This window comes from Cupressus sempervirens, chromosome 10, assembly GCF_028749045.1.
Source record: "Cupressus sempervirens isolate cs-2001-9-10 chromosome 10, ASM2874904v1, whole genome shotgun sequence".
Lineage (NCBI taxonomy): Eukaryota > Viridiplantae > Streptophyta > Pinopsida > Cupressales > Cupressaceae > Cupressus > Cupressus sempervirens.
In genome coordinates, this window is record NC_143127.1 from 492929327 (window position 1) to 492945240 (window position 15914).

The window sequence follows — 15914 nt, forward strand, 5'->3', positions numbered from 1 at the left end:
CGATTATTAAACTGCTGAAAATAAATTCTCAGCTAATATCGAAAAATAACACAACTGCAACTTCATTTATAAAATACGGAAAGAAATGCGCAACACAATGAACACAATATTTTCAAACAAATTGTCCCTGGAAAAACCCCGAAGGGAAAACTAGTTCTACAGATGAGAAATTATATTAAACTTCAGCAAATCAAGAGATACAAAATTCCTTGCCTCTTACTGGCAGAACTTCGATAACCTCCTAATTTCTCCCGCTAATATTCCCCACTACTATCCCCACGCTAATAGTGCGCCCTTGCTAAGACTGCAAGACTGTTTGCTAACACTGCAAATGTTTCTCCAAAACTTCATGTTCTCCAAATGCCCTCCTGACCTCCTTTTATACTACTCCTATTGGTAAACCAACGACCGAGATTGATTTACAATCGACGGTTGAGATTAAGACAACTCGACAGCCAACAATAGAATTGGTTGCAAGGTGTCCAAAAGGGAATCACTAAAATTAGTAAATAATTATCTTTGCAATAACTATTTACTAATTCTTGGCAAGTGGACAAACAGCTGTCCAAACCACCCATAACTAATGTTGCTATACATAGATAAGGATGAATAGCTGTCCAAGCTACCCATAAATACTATTGCTATTTTCGGATCAGAAATAACAGTTGTCCAACTAACAATAATTAACACTCCCTCTTAGCGAGGAAGCTATTTTGCAGGACACCTAACTTATCTCTGAAGAAGATAAATTTTGCCTTCCCCAATGCCTTAGTCAAAATGTCTGCTACCTACTCCTCTGTAGGTATGTATTGTAGTCGAACAATACTTCGTTGTACACAATCCTTGATGAAGTGATATCTGATATCTATATGTTTAGACCTATCATGAAACATTGGATTCTTAGACAACTTGATGCAACTCTGATTGTCACAATGTATCACAGTAGTCTCAACCTTCTGACCAAACAAGGCTACTAACAACTTCTGAAGCCATATAGCTTCACATGTCGCCATGTTAGTTGCTATGTATTCTACTTCTACTAAACTTAGAGCCACAGACTTCTGCTTCCTGTTGAACCAAGATACAACTCCTGATCCCAAGCTGAAACAACACCCTGAAGTGCTCTTTTTGTCTGTTGTACTTTCTACCCAATCTGCATCAATATAGCCTATCAACCTGATACCTTCACCTCGAACATATCTGATCCCATACTCAATTGTACCATGCAAGTAACGTAACACATGCTTAGCCGCTATTCAATGCATTCTCTTTGGTTCAACCATGAACTGACTAAGAGAGTTAACTGCAAATGTTATATCTAGCCTAGTGTTGACCAAATACATAAGCGAACCAGTCAACTATCTATATAAAGTGGGATCTACATCTTTCTCCTTAGTTGTATCTACCTTCCTCCAATTCATGATCATGGGTGTAGACATGGCTTTGCAATCCTCCATCCCAAATTTATTCAAGATTTCAATGCAATATTTCTCTTGACCAAGGAAAATCTCCCCATCTATCTGCCACACTTCCATGCCTAGAAAGTAGTGCATAAGTCCTAAATCTTTCATCTCGAACTCTTCTGCAAGGTTCCTCTTGCAATCCACTATGAGCCCTAGTGAACCTGTAAGAAATAGGTCATCCACATAAAGAACAAGAATGAGAATCTCACCCCCAACCATTAAGTAGTAGAGGTTAGCATCTGCTTCACTCTTCACAAAGCCCATTTTTTGCAAGTATGTATCAATGCGCTCATACCACGCTCTAGGGGCCTGTTTGAGTCCGTACAATGCTTTCTTCAATCTACACACGTGGGTCTCTTTGCTGTGTGCTACAAAGTCTTCTGGTTGATCTATGTATACCTCCTCCTTCAACTCACCATTAAGGAATGTTGTCTTGACATCCATTTGATGGATTTGCCATCCCATCTGTGCTGCAAGTGAGATTACAACTAGTATAGAAGTATACCTGGCAATAGGAGCAAATGTCTCCTCATAGTGTATTCCCTCCTTCTGAGAGAACCCCTTTGCCACAAACCTTGCCTTGTATTTCTCGATGCTACCATCTGCACCATGCTTTATCTTATAGATCCAGCATGATCCAACTACAACCCTATTTGTTGGTCTAGGTACTACCTCCCACACATCATTCTACATTATTGAAGAATATTCCTCAACCATAGCATCTCGCCATACCTGATGTTCTACAGCTTCCTGATAGCTAGAAGGCTCACTATCTACCAACTAACTAACTAATGCCACATAGTCATTGAACTTGGTTGGTTGTCTTCGATGTCTAGTACTCTTCCTAGGAGCTCCCACAAACTCCTGAGTATCCCTTTATGTATCTGAAACCACATGGTTCTCGCTGCCAACTGTAGAGGATGAAATGTCAACCTCTAAGTCTTCTAGATGCATTTCCTATTGCACCTATTGCTCCATACTCTGTGAATCTTCACTAACTAAGTCTACACTCGTACTGGTAACTGTACTTGAGCTTTGTTGCTCTTGACTTGGTCTTGGAGCTTCTGTTGGCTGCTCACTCTGATCATCTGCTAGCAAATCTCTGGATCTCTTGAATGCCTTGTCCTCCATGAACTTGACATCCCGTCTAACAATAATTCTTTTAGTCCCCAGAATGAAAATCATGTATGCCTTTGAGGTCTCACTGTACCCAACAAAGCACCCCCTCTCTGCAGTTTGATCTAACTTAGTACATGTATCTCCAGGAATATGGCAATATGCCAAACTCCCGAATATCCTAAATTGACTAACATCTAGCTTCTTCCCTGTGAAAGCCTCCTCTAGTGTCATCTTCCCTAACACCTTGTGTGGAACTCTATTCTGAATGTATACTGTTGTATTACATGCCTCTGCCCATAAGTAACGGGGCATGTCCTGGTCATGTAGCATAGCTCTTGCTGCCTCCGATATAGAATGATTCTTCCTCTCAGCAACTCCATTCTGTTGTGGATTGTAAGGAACAGTCCATTCTCTCTTGATTCCTTCTCTGGTGCAGAACTCCTGGAAGACATTTCCTTTGTACTCGCCTCCATTGTCTGACCGAAGAACCTTTATCTTCTTTCCTATCGAGTTCTCCACAAGAGCCTTGAACTCTTGGAATTGACTGAAAACTTCATCCTTAGTCTTCAAGAAGTATATCCAGGTCTTTCTAGAGAAATCATCAATAAAAGTAACATAGTACTCATATCCTCTGAGAGATTTCGTTGACATCGGTCTACAAACATCTGAATGTACTAGATCAAGAACACCCTTAGATCTGGTGTCACTCCTTGGAAAAGATGTTTTTGCAAACTTCCCCAACACACATCTCTTACATACATCGTCATGCTCTGTGCTCAACTCTGGAACACTTGTCACTGTCTCACGAAGCAATCTAAGTGCTCCATGATGAATATGGCCCATCCTCCTATGCCATAGCTCTCCAAGATCTCTAGGATTATTGTTGCTCATAAGTTCCTTAGGAGTATCAAACTACAATCTATAAAGGCAACCACTCCTAACTCCAATAGTTATGGGTGATTTCCAATCCTTGTGCTTAATCAACACATGTGTCCCTCTAAAGAGTACATTATACCCCCTATCCTGAAGAATAGATACAGAAATCAAATTCATACCTAAGCCTAGCACATATAACACATCATGAAGTGGAATTATTTGTCCATTCTCCCTCTGAAATTGAACAGTCCCTTTCCCAACAGGGTTGAGTTTGGACAAGTTTCCCATAGAAATCTGGATGTTGGTGTTCTCCTTCTTGTAACTGGAGAAGTACTCTCTAACTCCTGTCATATGAAATGACACCCCACTATCTATATACCAAACACACTGTGAGGTTGAGCTAACCATACAAGCTATGAGTGCAAACTCATCGTCCATTCTACTGGAGAGTTCTTCCACACTTGCTGAAGCTGCCACCTGCTTCTTACCCTTCTTCCTCTCTGGGCAATCACTAACATAGTGGCCAAACTCATGACATCCAAAGCACTTGACCTTAGAAATGTCCTTCTTCTTCTTTTCACTTTGTGAATTTGATCCTTGGCTAGATCCCTTCTTTGCTTTCCCTTTAGCCGCTAGGGCAACGTTCTCTTGTTCCACCTCATTTTTTTGACTCTTGTTGGCCCCATTGACAAGACTTAGTCTAAACTCCTCCTGAGTGAAATCAGTCCATAGTCGATCCCAACTCGGTAAAGTATCTCGTCCACTAACAACTTGAACAAAGACACTCCATTGTTTAGTAAACCCATTTAGTGCTATTCTCACTAGCTCGTCATCACTAGGGCTATCTCCAACAGCTGCTAACTCATCCTTGACAAGTCTGAGCGTGGTGAGGTAACTTGTGATGTCTTCTCCCTGATTCATCCAGGTATTCTTTAGCTTCTCTCTAAGAATCAACTTCCTGTTGGTGGTAGCATTCTGGTACAGATTCAGAATGGCGTCCCACATCTTCTTCGCTATATCTAGCTCTAAGATATGTGGAACAATATGATCCTTAACACCATCAAGGATTATCCTCCTTGCCTTGGCATCGTCCTTTCTATATGCTGCAAGCTGTGTTGCATCCATTGGTACAGGTACAACACTGGTAGCATAATCCTTGATACCATTCTCTTCCAACAATAAAGAAATTCTGGCCTTCCAGACACCAAAATTTGAGGCACCATCTAATCTATCCTGATCTCTCAAACCAGCTGAAGCCATCTCAAGGGTTTAAAGCAATAATAAATCTAAAGAGATCAAAATTTCTTTCCTAGGGAAAAACTCTTCTACCCTTAACAACGCTCTGATACCATGTGAAAAATCAACTATTGCAATCACTGATTATTAATCTCCTATCATAAACGATTATTAAACTATTGAAAATAAATTCTCAGCTAATATCAAAAAATAACACAATTGCAACTTCACTTATAAAATACGGAAAGAAATGCGCAACACAATGAACACAATATTTTCAAACAAATTGTCCCTGGAAAAACCCCTAAGGGAAAACCAGTTCTACAGATGAGAAATTATATTAAACTTTAGCAAATCAAGAGATACAAAATTCCTTGCCTCTTACTGGCAGAACTTCGACAACCTCCTAATTTCTCCCGCTCATATTCCCCACTGCTATCCCCACGCTAACACTGCACCCTTGCTAACACTGCAAACGTTTCTCCAAAACTTCATGTTCTCCAAATGCCCCCCTGACCTCCTTTTATACTACTCCTGTTGGTAAACCAACGGCCGAGATTGATTTACAATCGACAGTTGAGATTAAGACAACTCGACAACCAACAATAGAATTGGTTGCAAGGTGTCCAAAAGGGAATCACTAAAATTAGTAAATAATTATCTTTGCAATAACTATTTACTAATTCTTGCAAGTGGACAAACAGTTGTCCAAACCACCCATAACTAATGCTGCTATACATAGATAAGGACGAACAGTTGTCCAAGCTACCCATAAATACTACTACTATTTTCGAGTCAGAAATAACAGTTGTCCAACTAACAATAATTAACATGATGCTCTGTGTTTTGACTTCCCTCGTTTGTTTGGGATGAGAAGCCGAAAAGTTTTGGGCACATCAGTTGCTCATGGTCCCTTGTCCCTCAGTCTAAGAATAAACTACTTAACACTTTTACTCTTCTACTCTAGGAATGACTAAAAGTTTAGTGTGTGATGTTTAAGCCCCTTATTTTAATGTAGGTACTGCTATGATTTTATACTCGTCCAATTTATATTTTATACCAAAATTGACTTGTCCAACATCATGATCACAGCCCCATAGAGCTCTCAATGCAACACATTCCACTCTTGTGTGGCCAATTGAAATGGGAGCTAGATAAGCAAAGTGATCAGGTCTAGTTAAAGTGTGCAAACTACCAACAATGAGTCTAGTACAAGTATGATTTCCAAGCATGGTGGTGGTTGTGCAACAACAAAATTGGTTTTTTAATGACTTTTTTTGACTTGAAAAAAAAAAAAACAAAACAAAACAAAAAAATTCTCCTTTATAAGAGAAACCAATTTGGGGGTTGGGTGTTGGCTATCTTGGCAATAGAATCATGACCATCCATGCTATGCCCATCTACATATCTTTGACACATACATTTATCCTTGTTTCATCAATCTGTACAATAGTTCTATCTATCTCCAATACAATGATCAATGGTGCATTCATATTTTAAGGTTTGTCCAGCTGGATGAGCTTTTTTTCCTATATCTATATCTAAGGCAAGGACTCCAACTATATGCAACCCTTGTTAAAACTAGTGTTTGACTTTTTAAATCTGGAGCATATTCAAACCTTGGTCTATGGAAAACTATCCACAATCTCAGGTCAAATTTGCTATACATACGAACTTATTATTATTGTATTTTTTTAATTTTTACTATCTTATTAAAAGTAAAAATAATTAAAGACTAAACTAAAAAGTAAAAATAATTAAAGACTAAACTATTATTATATCATGATATTTTTATTTGACTCATTCTTGTTCTTATTTTTAAGGATAAATAAATCTTATATGAATATATTTTAAAACCCTATATTATCATCGTATCACATCTTTCAACATAATTAGTATCTGTGCAAAAAGAAATTGTCGATAATTATGTACATCACTATTCATATAGTGTTTTATAAACTATTAATATTTATATATAAATAGTAATAGATAGATAGATAGATAGATAAATAGACATTGTTATTTGCTTCTATAATAGGTTGCCAAGTGCTATCTAAAATATCAATTCTAAAAACATATATGGTTGATTCCAAAAAGTCAAAAATATTATTGTATCATTTATAACTTAAGATTCTCATGTAAAAAAAACTCATTTTCAATCATTTCCATTTGAGAATAAAATATAAAAACTTTGGCATGTAAATGCAACCAACCAATTGAGTAAAGAAGAAATGTATGTTTGTATTATGTCCATCCATTCTGTATTTGAAAAAGAAAAAGCTTCACAATAGTTATGGGTTTATTCTTCTTTTGTTATGCTAATATTCTAAAAGTAGAATATAATGCACTTACTAACATATACAATATTAAAGTAATAACATAGCATTAGAGTAGTAACAAAATGTTAATGAAGTGTCCTTTTAAAGGATATTTGTAATAACTTTATAAGGTTTATATTCTTCAAAATGATTCTATTATGAGCAACAACATTGTCATTTAAATATTAGAGTACAAATTATTTCTAGTTGTCTTGCTATGCATACATGAGGGTTATGCAACTAATACATTATAAAAAATTAAGCTAGATGAAAAAATAGATTTAAGATTAAAAGCAATACAAATCGCTCTCATTTTTTTAAATGGAAAAAGGATAAAAATGAAATAAAGGATAAAAACTCTTCAAAATGAAAATTCAAAGGAAGCAAAATCTAATTCAGAATCTATCTTAGATTTTAAAGAATATTGATTTTGGAAGCAATAGTGGTAGATACATTTAGATTTTTGTATAGGTGAAATGCAAGTGATGCAACACTAACTCTCCAAGAAAATGCTTTTAGCAACCCTTTTCTATGTGTTATCTTCAATTTAAACATCAACGAATGCTTGGCTAGTCACATAACTAGTTTGCTTGAATACCACTCTAAAATTGGTGATAGCTAATGGAAAGTTGATTGTTGCATTTTACATAATTGCATTAAATGACATAGATGGCCAATTCTATGCTTTCATTAAAATTATATCTAATCCCTATTCACAAGGAGATTAATGAAGTTGACTTCCTTTTAAGTATCATTTTTTTATAGCTCATAGGTTTACTCTATAATCGAGTGCATCAATTTGTAAGAATGTATGCTCAATAGTATCACTGTAATCCCAATTTGTTTCTTCCACTATCAAAATTTGACATACACGTCAAACTTAAGTTTTAGTGATGTTACATGAATTCTAATTTGATTATTTTATTTTAAAAAATTATCCATTCATTCTTATCTTAAAAATACACAAATAAATGCATTAATTTTTATCTCACAAATAATTCATAAATAAATTACATATATTTTAGATTACTTTCTATGTGATTAAAGTTTTGATTATAGAAAATCTATGTAACCCCACATATAAGAACATCAATTACACTACCCACATTATTCTTTTCAAACTCAATTAGAGCTCTTCCTTCCTTTTACAATTTGTTTCTATCATATTCTTATAAGCTCAATTGTGTTGTAGAAAAAGATTAAAATAAATAATAGACCAGAGCTGGTATCAAATCTTCTTCCATAGAGCTTAAAAACACACAATAAATAATAACTTTTTGCATGAAAGTTTAAGTATGAGTTCCATTGTGGATATAGATCTAAAAAGAAAGGCTTACTATTGATAAATAAATGATTCAATCTTAAATTTCGAGTAGTGAAGTCAATTACAAAAATATTTCTAAAACTTTGATTGTGCATTCATGTATTTCATCTACTTTTAGATTGAAAATGATAACAATTATGTGGTATCTTCCAATCATAATATGACCTATATCAAATTAAATAAAATATATTTTCCATTTCTCTACTTAATTGTAACCTAGATATTTAGGTGTCAATTGTGGGTAAGTAATGCTCTTTCTTATCACATCCAACTTGGTGATCTGAATATCGATAGTTGGAATGAACCTAGAGCTCAATCTAAAATGATATGTACGAAAAATAATGATGGTTGCATATAAATTAGTAAACAACCTAGATTATTATTATCAAATTAATAGATGTTATTAATCAAATAAAGCTATAAAAAACACTAGTCTTGTATGAAGTGTGCCAACTAGCATAATACTAAGTACACAGATGACCTTATTAAGAAAATTGATCCCTTTAAACACAAATCTTTAAAGAAATAAGATATTGCTTTTAATATACTTTTAAAATTGAGGATCATAATTTTCGTCAAGATTAAGCGAGATTAAGTGAGCATGCCATTAAACTTATGAGTCCAATTTATCGCACATGAAGTTTAAAATGTAGACACTAAAGCTCAAGTCAATCTTGACCGTTGAGAAAATGGAGACCAAGATGTAGATGCTAAAGCTCAAGCCAATCTTGACCATCGAGAATATGGAGACCAAGATGTGAATGTTAAAGCTGAAGTCAATCTTGACCATGGAGAAAATGACGGCCAAAATATGGATGCTAAAGCTCAAGCCAATCTTGACCATCGATAAATTGGCGACCAAGATATGGTTTGACCTCTTTGAATGAAAGGGAGGTTACCCATGGCACTCTCCCTCTCCTATCTGCACCCGCTCCACTGCATTTGTACTCCCCAAATAAAACTGTCCTGCATCCCAAATCAAACCAACATCTTCTCGCCATTCAATTGGGTGCTATTGTGTATAGAACAAATAACAAATAACAAAAGATAATAAGTAATTACCTCCTCCTGGAGGCGTCACCCCAGTCATACCACCCTTGCGGATTAATAATGCGGTCGAAATGGCAGAGGGAATAAACAATGGTAGCATACCTCCCCCACGCTCGTCCCAGATACACGGTTCCCGACCCCTTCACTCTGCATCTCACAAACGAGAATCCCGTTCTCTCCTCCTCCGACCTCCTCTGCGATGCTGCAATTGCTCCATAGCTCTCCGTATTCGCACTCAGCAAGCAATTCTGCCATTACATTCAACCTTATACAATAATCTATTACTGTCAAAACAGAGCAAACACTTTAAAAATTCAATCTTGATTTTGATCTTGAAGTTGTAATTGACTGTGTTGTTTTTAGTCGAATTCATTGATCTATGTTTCATGATTCAAATGAGAATAAATCGAACACTTAGCACGCATTAGATCTAAATGATGTTCACAGAAGTGAACCGCCGGAAAATATCACAATTTGATTTACTGTAGAAATATCTCCTACTTAGTATCAAAAGAGCTGACCTGGTAGAGAGATCTGGCATTCCCAAAGATGAAATCAATGGAGCCCTGGATGGAGCACTTCCAGAAGAAATGCCTCCCCTTGTCATCGAAGAGGGTGTCTTGATTTCCCACCATCCGGCACTCCATGAAGAAAGCTCTGTCTCCCGCCACGCGCAGAGCAACTGCTTGCATTCCCTGCGCCCCTGGCGCCGCCGATGGAGCCCTGTTCTGCTCTGCTTCATCAAACGTTATAACACGCCCTCTTTTCTTCTTCTTCTTCTATTGCCAATTTAACAACAAAAATAAGTACCTCAAAACTGATGCCCTTTGCGCAGAAATAATCAGATTCGACGGTAGTAGAAGCGGAGCCGGATGTGCCCAGAGACCGCCCATCAGCGCCTCTATTTGACGCGCTGTCGTTCCATGACAGAATTGTTTTTCCGCTCCCTTCGCCGATCAAGGAAATGAACGGTTTTGTCGCCGGAATCCTCACCTTTTCCCTGCACATCAACCATTCATCCATCCAAACCAGACCCAATTTGTCAGTAAAACCCTAATCTTGTACTAAAAATCAATTTTTAAAAGTTTAATAATACAGAGAGTGGGCTTATTCTTCTATGTAAGTTCATTTTTTTGTTCAATCTTATTAGATTTCCACAATCCATTAGAATATAATTTTTGCTTTTGGATTTGATTGTGTCAGTTTTTTTAGCATCAACGTTTCGGATCACATTCTGTGATCCATCATCAGGATGAGAGAATGCAAGAATGAAAAAGTGGATCACAGAGTGTGATCCGAAACGTTGATGCTAAAAAAAAATTGACACAATCAAATCCAGAAGCAAAAATTATATTCATTTTTTGTTGTTTAACAATTACAGATGGAGTTTTATCTTTTTTATCAAAGTTCAATTTTGGTTTGACAAACACAAAGTTGACTTTTCTTACAAGAAAGTTTAATTTATTTGTTCAACACATATTTTTCTATAAAATACCTTTTTTTGGTTTAATAACTTACATTTTTTAATAAAAGATCAAGTTTTTGTTTGACAAATATAGAATGACTGTTAACAGAGATTTCTGAATTTGATTGTGTGTGTTTTTAGCATCAAAATTTGATATCTCAAATATAGAATGAGCTTATTTTTCTATCAGAGATCTTTTCTTTTTAGATTTAACAACGCAAAGTGAGCTTATCTTATTATAAAAACACAATTTTTTGGTTAATAAACAATTTTATTACTATAAAAGTTCATTTTTTGGTAAAAGATCAATTGTTTTGTTTAACAAACACAGAGGGCTTATTTTTCAATAAAAGATCGACTTTTTGTTTAATAAACATAGAGTGAGTTTAATATTAGCAGATATTTACAATCCATTAGTAAAAATAAGTTTGTTTCTGTATTGAATTGTGTGTATTTTTAGCACCAATGTTTCTGATCACAATCTCCCTCCTTGATGACTCTGTGTGTTTTTAGCATCAATGTTTGGGATCACACTCTCTTCGTGATAATGGATCAGGGAGTACAATCAGAAACATTATACTAAAAACACACACAATAGAATTCAAAAATAAACTTATATTTACAGAATGAACTTATTTTCTTATAAAAGATCAAATTCTTTTGTTTAACAAACACAGAATTAGCTTATTTTCCAACAAAAGATCAATTTTTTTTGGTTTAACAAAAACAGAATGAGCAAATTTTTTAAAAAGAAATATTTTTTTAGATTAACAAACATAAAAGGAACTTATTTTTCTATAAGAGATTAATATTATATTTAAGAGTTACACTGAGATTCCCCACGCACCTGTATATTCCAGCCCGTATGAGGATCTTCACCCGCCGGCGATTCCCGTCTGCAATGGAATCCACAGCTTGCTGAACTTTTCTGCAATGGCCGCTGCCGTCCTTAGCCACGACTATGAAGCGGGCAGCCGGGTCATAGTTGGATAAGTAGTCTCCTGCATTCACATCATCCCATGAGATCATGTAATTTGTTGCAGCTGAAACTGGGTATGTTTGGATGATGAGGAAGAGGATGAACACAGAAATGCCCATTGTCTGTGGCTCAAGAAATGAAGTCCCCTGTTTGTGGGTAATTAAATGGAGGAGGAGTGGAGTAAAGGTGAGGGAATAATGAAGATGGCGAGAGAGATGTGGGGGGCAGAGCACGAGGAAGATGAGATATGGAGAAGTTGCACTTCCCGTGAAGGAAAGGGAATGCACGCCATGGCTCATTACTGAATTATCGGAACACTGCCCATTGTTGCCACGTCATTGGAGTTCCTCAGCTCTGTTCAAAGTGCAAAAACTGCCATTTCATTTCAAAACCAGACTCGTTTCAAGATTGTGTGGCCGTAGAACAAGCAAAGTGATTTACAAGCTTCCCCATGACAGCCGGATCTATCTCTATAGGCTCAGCCATTTGAATTTAAGAAAGGAAAATATTTGAAGCAGAGGAATGTGCTCTACTATTGTTATGGTAAGTGCCTTTGAGAAAGTGAAGCATCACTTAGATCAAATGAGTATTAAGTGTTCCATTTATTTGTCATGAGAGATAGATTCGTGTGAATCATTACTAATGAAACATGGACGCATTTATCCTCCATACAAACTGTAGAGTTGACCAATTTTCAAAAAATTATCTTGGTGAAATATTGCAAAAGGCACCTTGATAATACCAAAAAAATTGAAAAATAAATACAAAAATATGAAAAATAAAAGAAAAAATGAAAAGAGAACAAAAAAATTGAAAAGAAAAAAAAGGTGCCTTGGTGAAAATCTAGCAAATAGGCATCATGGTAGAACAAATAAAATCTTTATCAATAAGGTAAAATTTTGGTAAACATGTTCCTCTTGTTCAAAAATGTTCCATCGAGCAATTCACCTCCTTTCTTTTGTACAACTGTTCTTTTCTTTTATTTTCCTTATTTGAATGCTTTACTTTCTACAATTTCTTGCTTTAGTTTGTTGTTCTCTCTTGTGTATAGCTCTTAGTCATCTTTGAGACACTTCTTGTACTTAAGTGGAAAACTAGTCATACTCTAGGGGAAACCTATTAGAAATAGGAATTATAGAGGGGGGGGGGGGCTAGGGGGCGGGGGCTGAATTAGTAATCTACAAACTTTAGTTGCCAAGTGGATATTATTTGTTACTTTAAACCATACATAACAAAGTAATAATGTAATGTTGAACAGTAATAGTAACCATGCACAAAGATAACTCATAACACCATATTTTGCTAACTAGGGAAACCCTGGTGGGGATGATACCCACTAGATAATATATTGATATATAAGTTCCTTGTTAGAGGATGGACCCTATTAGGAGTCAATGAGAAAATTTAGTATAGAGAGTCCCTGTTAGGAGACTTTGAATCCCTATTAGGAGTTGTGCCAACCCTGTTAAGAGTTGTAGTACAATAAATGCAAGATGAGCCCACTACCCAAACATGCACTTCTAGTTATAAGAAGAGTTCACTACCCAAACAAGTAATCAGACTTTTGGAATATGGGTATTGTAACTTATTTCTCAACTAATCTCTGATCTTCAACATGATCTCAAATCACAAAATCAACTTCACATATATTGCTCTTACAAAAGTTTGCATATCACAACATATCACAAAGTTACACCACAATTACACTTCTCATCGCAAGATGTCCTTTACATAAATACCATGTCTTTACACAAATTATTTCTAGGTCCACTAAGACCATAATACACCTTTCCAACTTAGAGTAAACATCTAGGATGTCTGCCCTAATTGGTCAAGTAATTATTTTGTAAACAAAATAATTCCTTTCCTTTAATTTTATTGTCGTGTTACATTGCTAAAACATGAATATCTCTTTTTTGTACAATCTGTACTAACTTTCAAGGTTGTACACATCATCATCAACATGTATACTATCTTGATCTAACTTCACTAGTCATAGTATGATGTTACTAACAAGTTACAAAAAAAACAATCCATTATTGTATACCAAATTCATACTTAGACAATTTCTGAGTACCAAAAGCTAAGTATCTTTATTTCTGAGGTTTCCTATAAGCATGTACATCATGTGTTTACATAAATGAAAACAATTACATATCTTCATTAGCCAATTGTCAACAATCTCCCCCTTTGGCATTGATGGCAAAAAATTAGGAAAATTTGTCTAAGTATCAAAAACTTAAAATAACACATTAACATTACATCTATTACAATTTTTCTATCTTACATATGCTCCCCCTTACAATATGATTTCATACTCTATAATATCATTTTCTCCTCTTTACCTGATTTACAATTTTCTTATGTACTTCTCTCCCTTTGACATCAATGACAAAGGTTACAATTTCCAAATATGTCTAAAAATGTTGTTCTTCTGCCTTAAGCTGATAGTATCTTCATGCAATCATCAAAACTTACCTTAAGATTATTCATACCTTTTGTCCATATATCCTTGGTTGATTCAATAGAGATGAGAATTGCACATAAGGCATATGATGCAATCTCAACTACATTAAGGTTAGAGTATAAAAATTTAGAATAAGTGTCCTTAGCCTTGACACATTCCTCCAACTATTTCTCAATAATAGATATTTTCAGAGCAATAGACTCTTTGAAATCTTATACTCTTCAAATTTTGTTCCTTCTGAAGTTCCAGTTTCCTGATATCATTATGAATATTGGCCACTTGTCCTTCAAAATCATCAATTTTACTAGCAGGATGTTGTATCTGGCTAGATAGAGCCTCTAGCTCATTCATTTTTCCTCCAATCTGACTGTCAATATCCTTAGTCAGCTTGTGAGATAGAGTACACTTGATGTACAATATCTTGCCATCCTATTGACACTTCTAAAATTCCTTGATACAAGTATCAAGACTTATCAAATCGTTCTTGATATTTTGACAAATGGTGCTAAACAAGTTAGCATCATGTGAGATTTGTGCGTTTGTTTCTACAACATTCAACAAATTTGAAAATTCTTCACCAAAAGATTTTAGCACTGCATGTGCCCTCTGTTCAGGATCTACCTCTATATGTTGTACTACCAGAGTACTATATAATCTATCAGTAACCTCCATCAAGGTTCTTTGTAGGATTTTCATTGTCCTATTCTTCTCAATAATTTTTGACAAGGACAAGATCAAGTTAGTTTGATCATCATCAGTTGTAGAGTAGATGAACTAAAGGCTAGCAAGCAAAAGTAGAGTAGATGAACTAGAAGGTTTAGTGTCATCTTCCCTTTGGTTCTTTTTAGTTGCCTCTTTGACTCTTCTTCCTTCTTTCTTCTTCCTCTTTCTTTTCTCTTTCCTTTCTTTCTTTTTCTCTCTTCTCTTCCTCTTCTAATCTTTTCTTCTTACCTTTCTCTATTTTCTTTTTCATTTCTTCTTCAACTAATCTTTTATTTTCTTCCTCTTCTTTTCTTTTCATCTCATCTTTATGTAATTTCTACTTGGTCTCTTCTATTTTCCTTTTCTCTTCCCTTAATAACCTATTTTCCTCTTTAATTTGCTTCAATTGTTCTTCAATATCCTTGGTGTGAGGTTCATTCTATTTGGAACCTTCGAATGGGTTAATATCATCAATGTTAATGGTAACATTGATCTGATCTATCTACATTGTGTCACCACTCATTAATACTTCTAAGGTTCTAGGTGTTGGTGAAGATGTCGCCTTAGACTCTGTCAACATCTAACTTATGGCTGTCGCTATTTCACTTCTTATCTTATCCTTCTCACTGACCATAAATAGAAATGGTCTCACCTTGTTTCTCAAGTAAGGTGCAAGATTGTTCAATAATCTCTTGACTTCTTCCTCATCAGTCTTGCATATTGTTCTTAACATAAACTTCTAAAGTTCTATGTCCTCTTCTCAAGTTGGTGTCTTCTTTTCAATGAGTCTATTATAGACCTTTTGGTTTACTGTGCCTTCAATATCTTTAAGTTTCAAATTTTTGAATATTATGTATCTCATAGTAGAGATATCAATCTGATATTTCTCAAAATTATTATACAAATCATTAAATT

At 35.3% G+C, this 15914-nt stretch overlaps 1 protein-coding gene across 1 annotated transcript; it reads right to left on the reverse strand.

Annotated features, from left to right (window-relative positions):
- Positions 1–9112: 9112 nt before the first annotated feature.
- Positions 9113–11949, reverse strand: LOC149534822 (pectinesterase QRT1-like). Its single transcript, XM_089806075.1, has 5 exons — positions 11699–11949; positions 10197–10386; positions 9908–10114; positions 9399–9634; positions 9113–9302 (listed from the first exon to the last, which is right to left on the reverse strand). Exons 1-5 carry the CDS (start codon positions 11947–11949, stop codon positions 9155–9157), a joined length of 1032 nt encoding a protein of 343 aa, XP_089662201.1. The 3' UTR covers positions 9113–9154.
- Between the last annotated feature and the right edge of the window lie 3965 nt (positions 11950–15914).

Excerpts from the sequence above, each read along its gene's own strand:
- LOC149534822 (XM_089806075.1), bottom strand. The coding sequence starts at position 11,949 with ATGGGCATTTCTGTGTTCATCCTCTTCCTCATCATCCAAACATACCCA. Across the intron at positions 9,635-9,907 it reads ATGCCAGATCTCTCTACCAG|AATTGCTTGCTGAGTGCGAA; the intron begins GTCAGCTCTTTT and ends ATGTAATGGCAG. Across the intron at positions 9,303-9,398 it reads GGTGACGCCTCCAGGAGGAG|GACAGTTTTATTTGGGGAGT; the intron begins GTAATTACTTAT and ends TTTGGGATGCAG.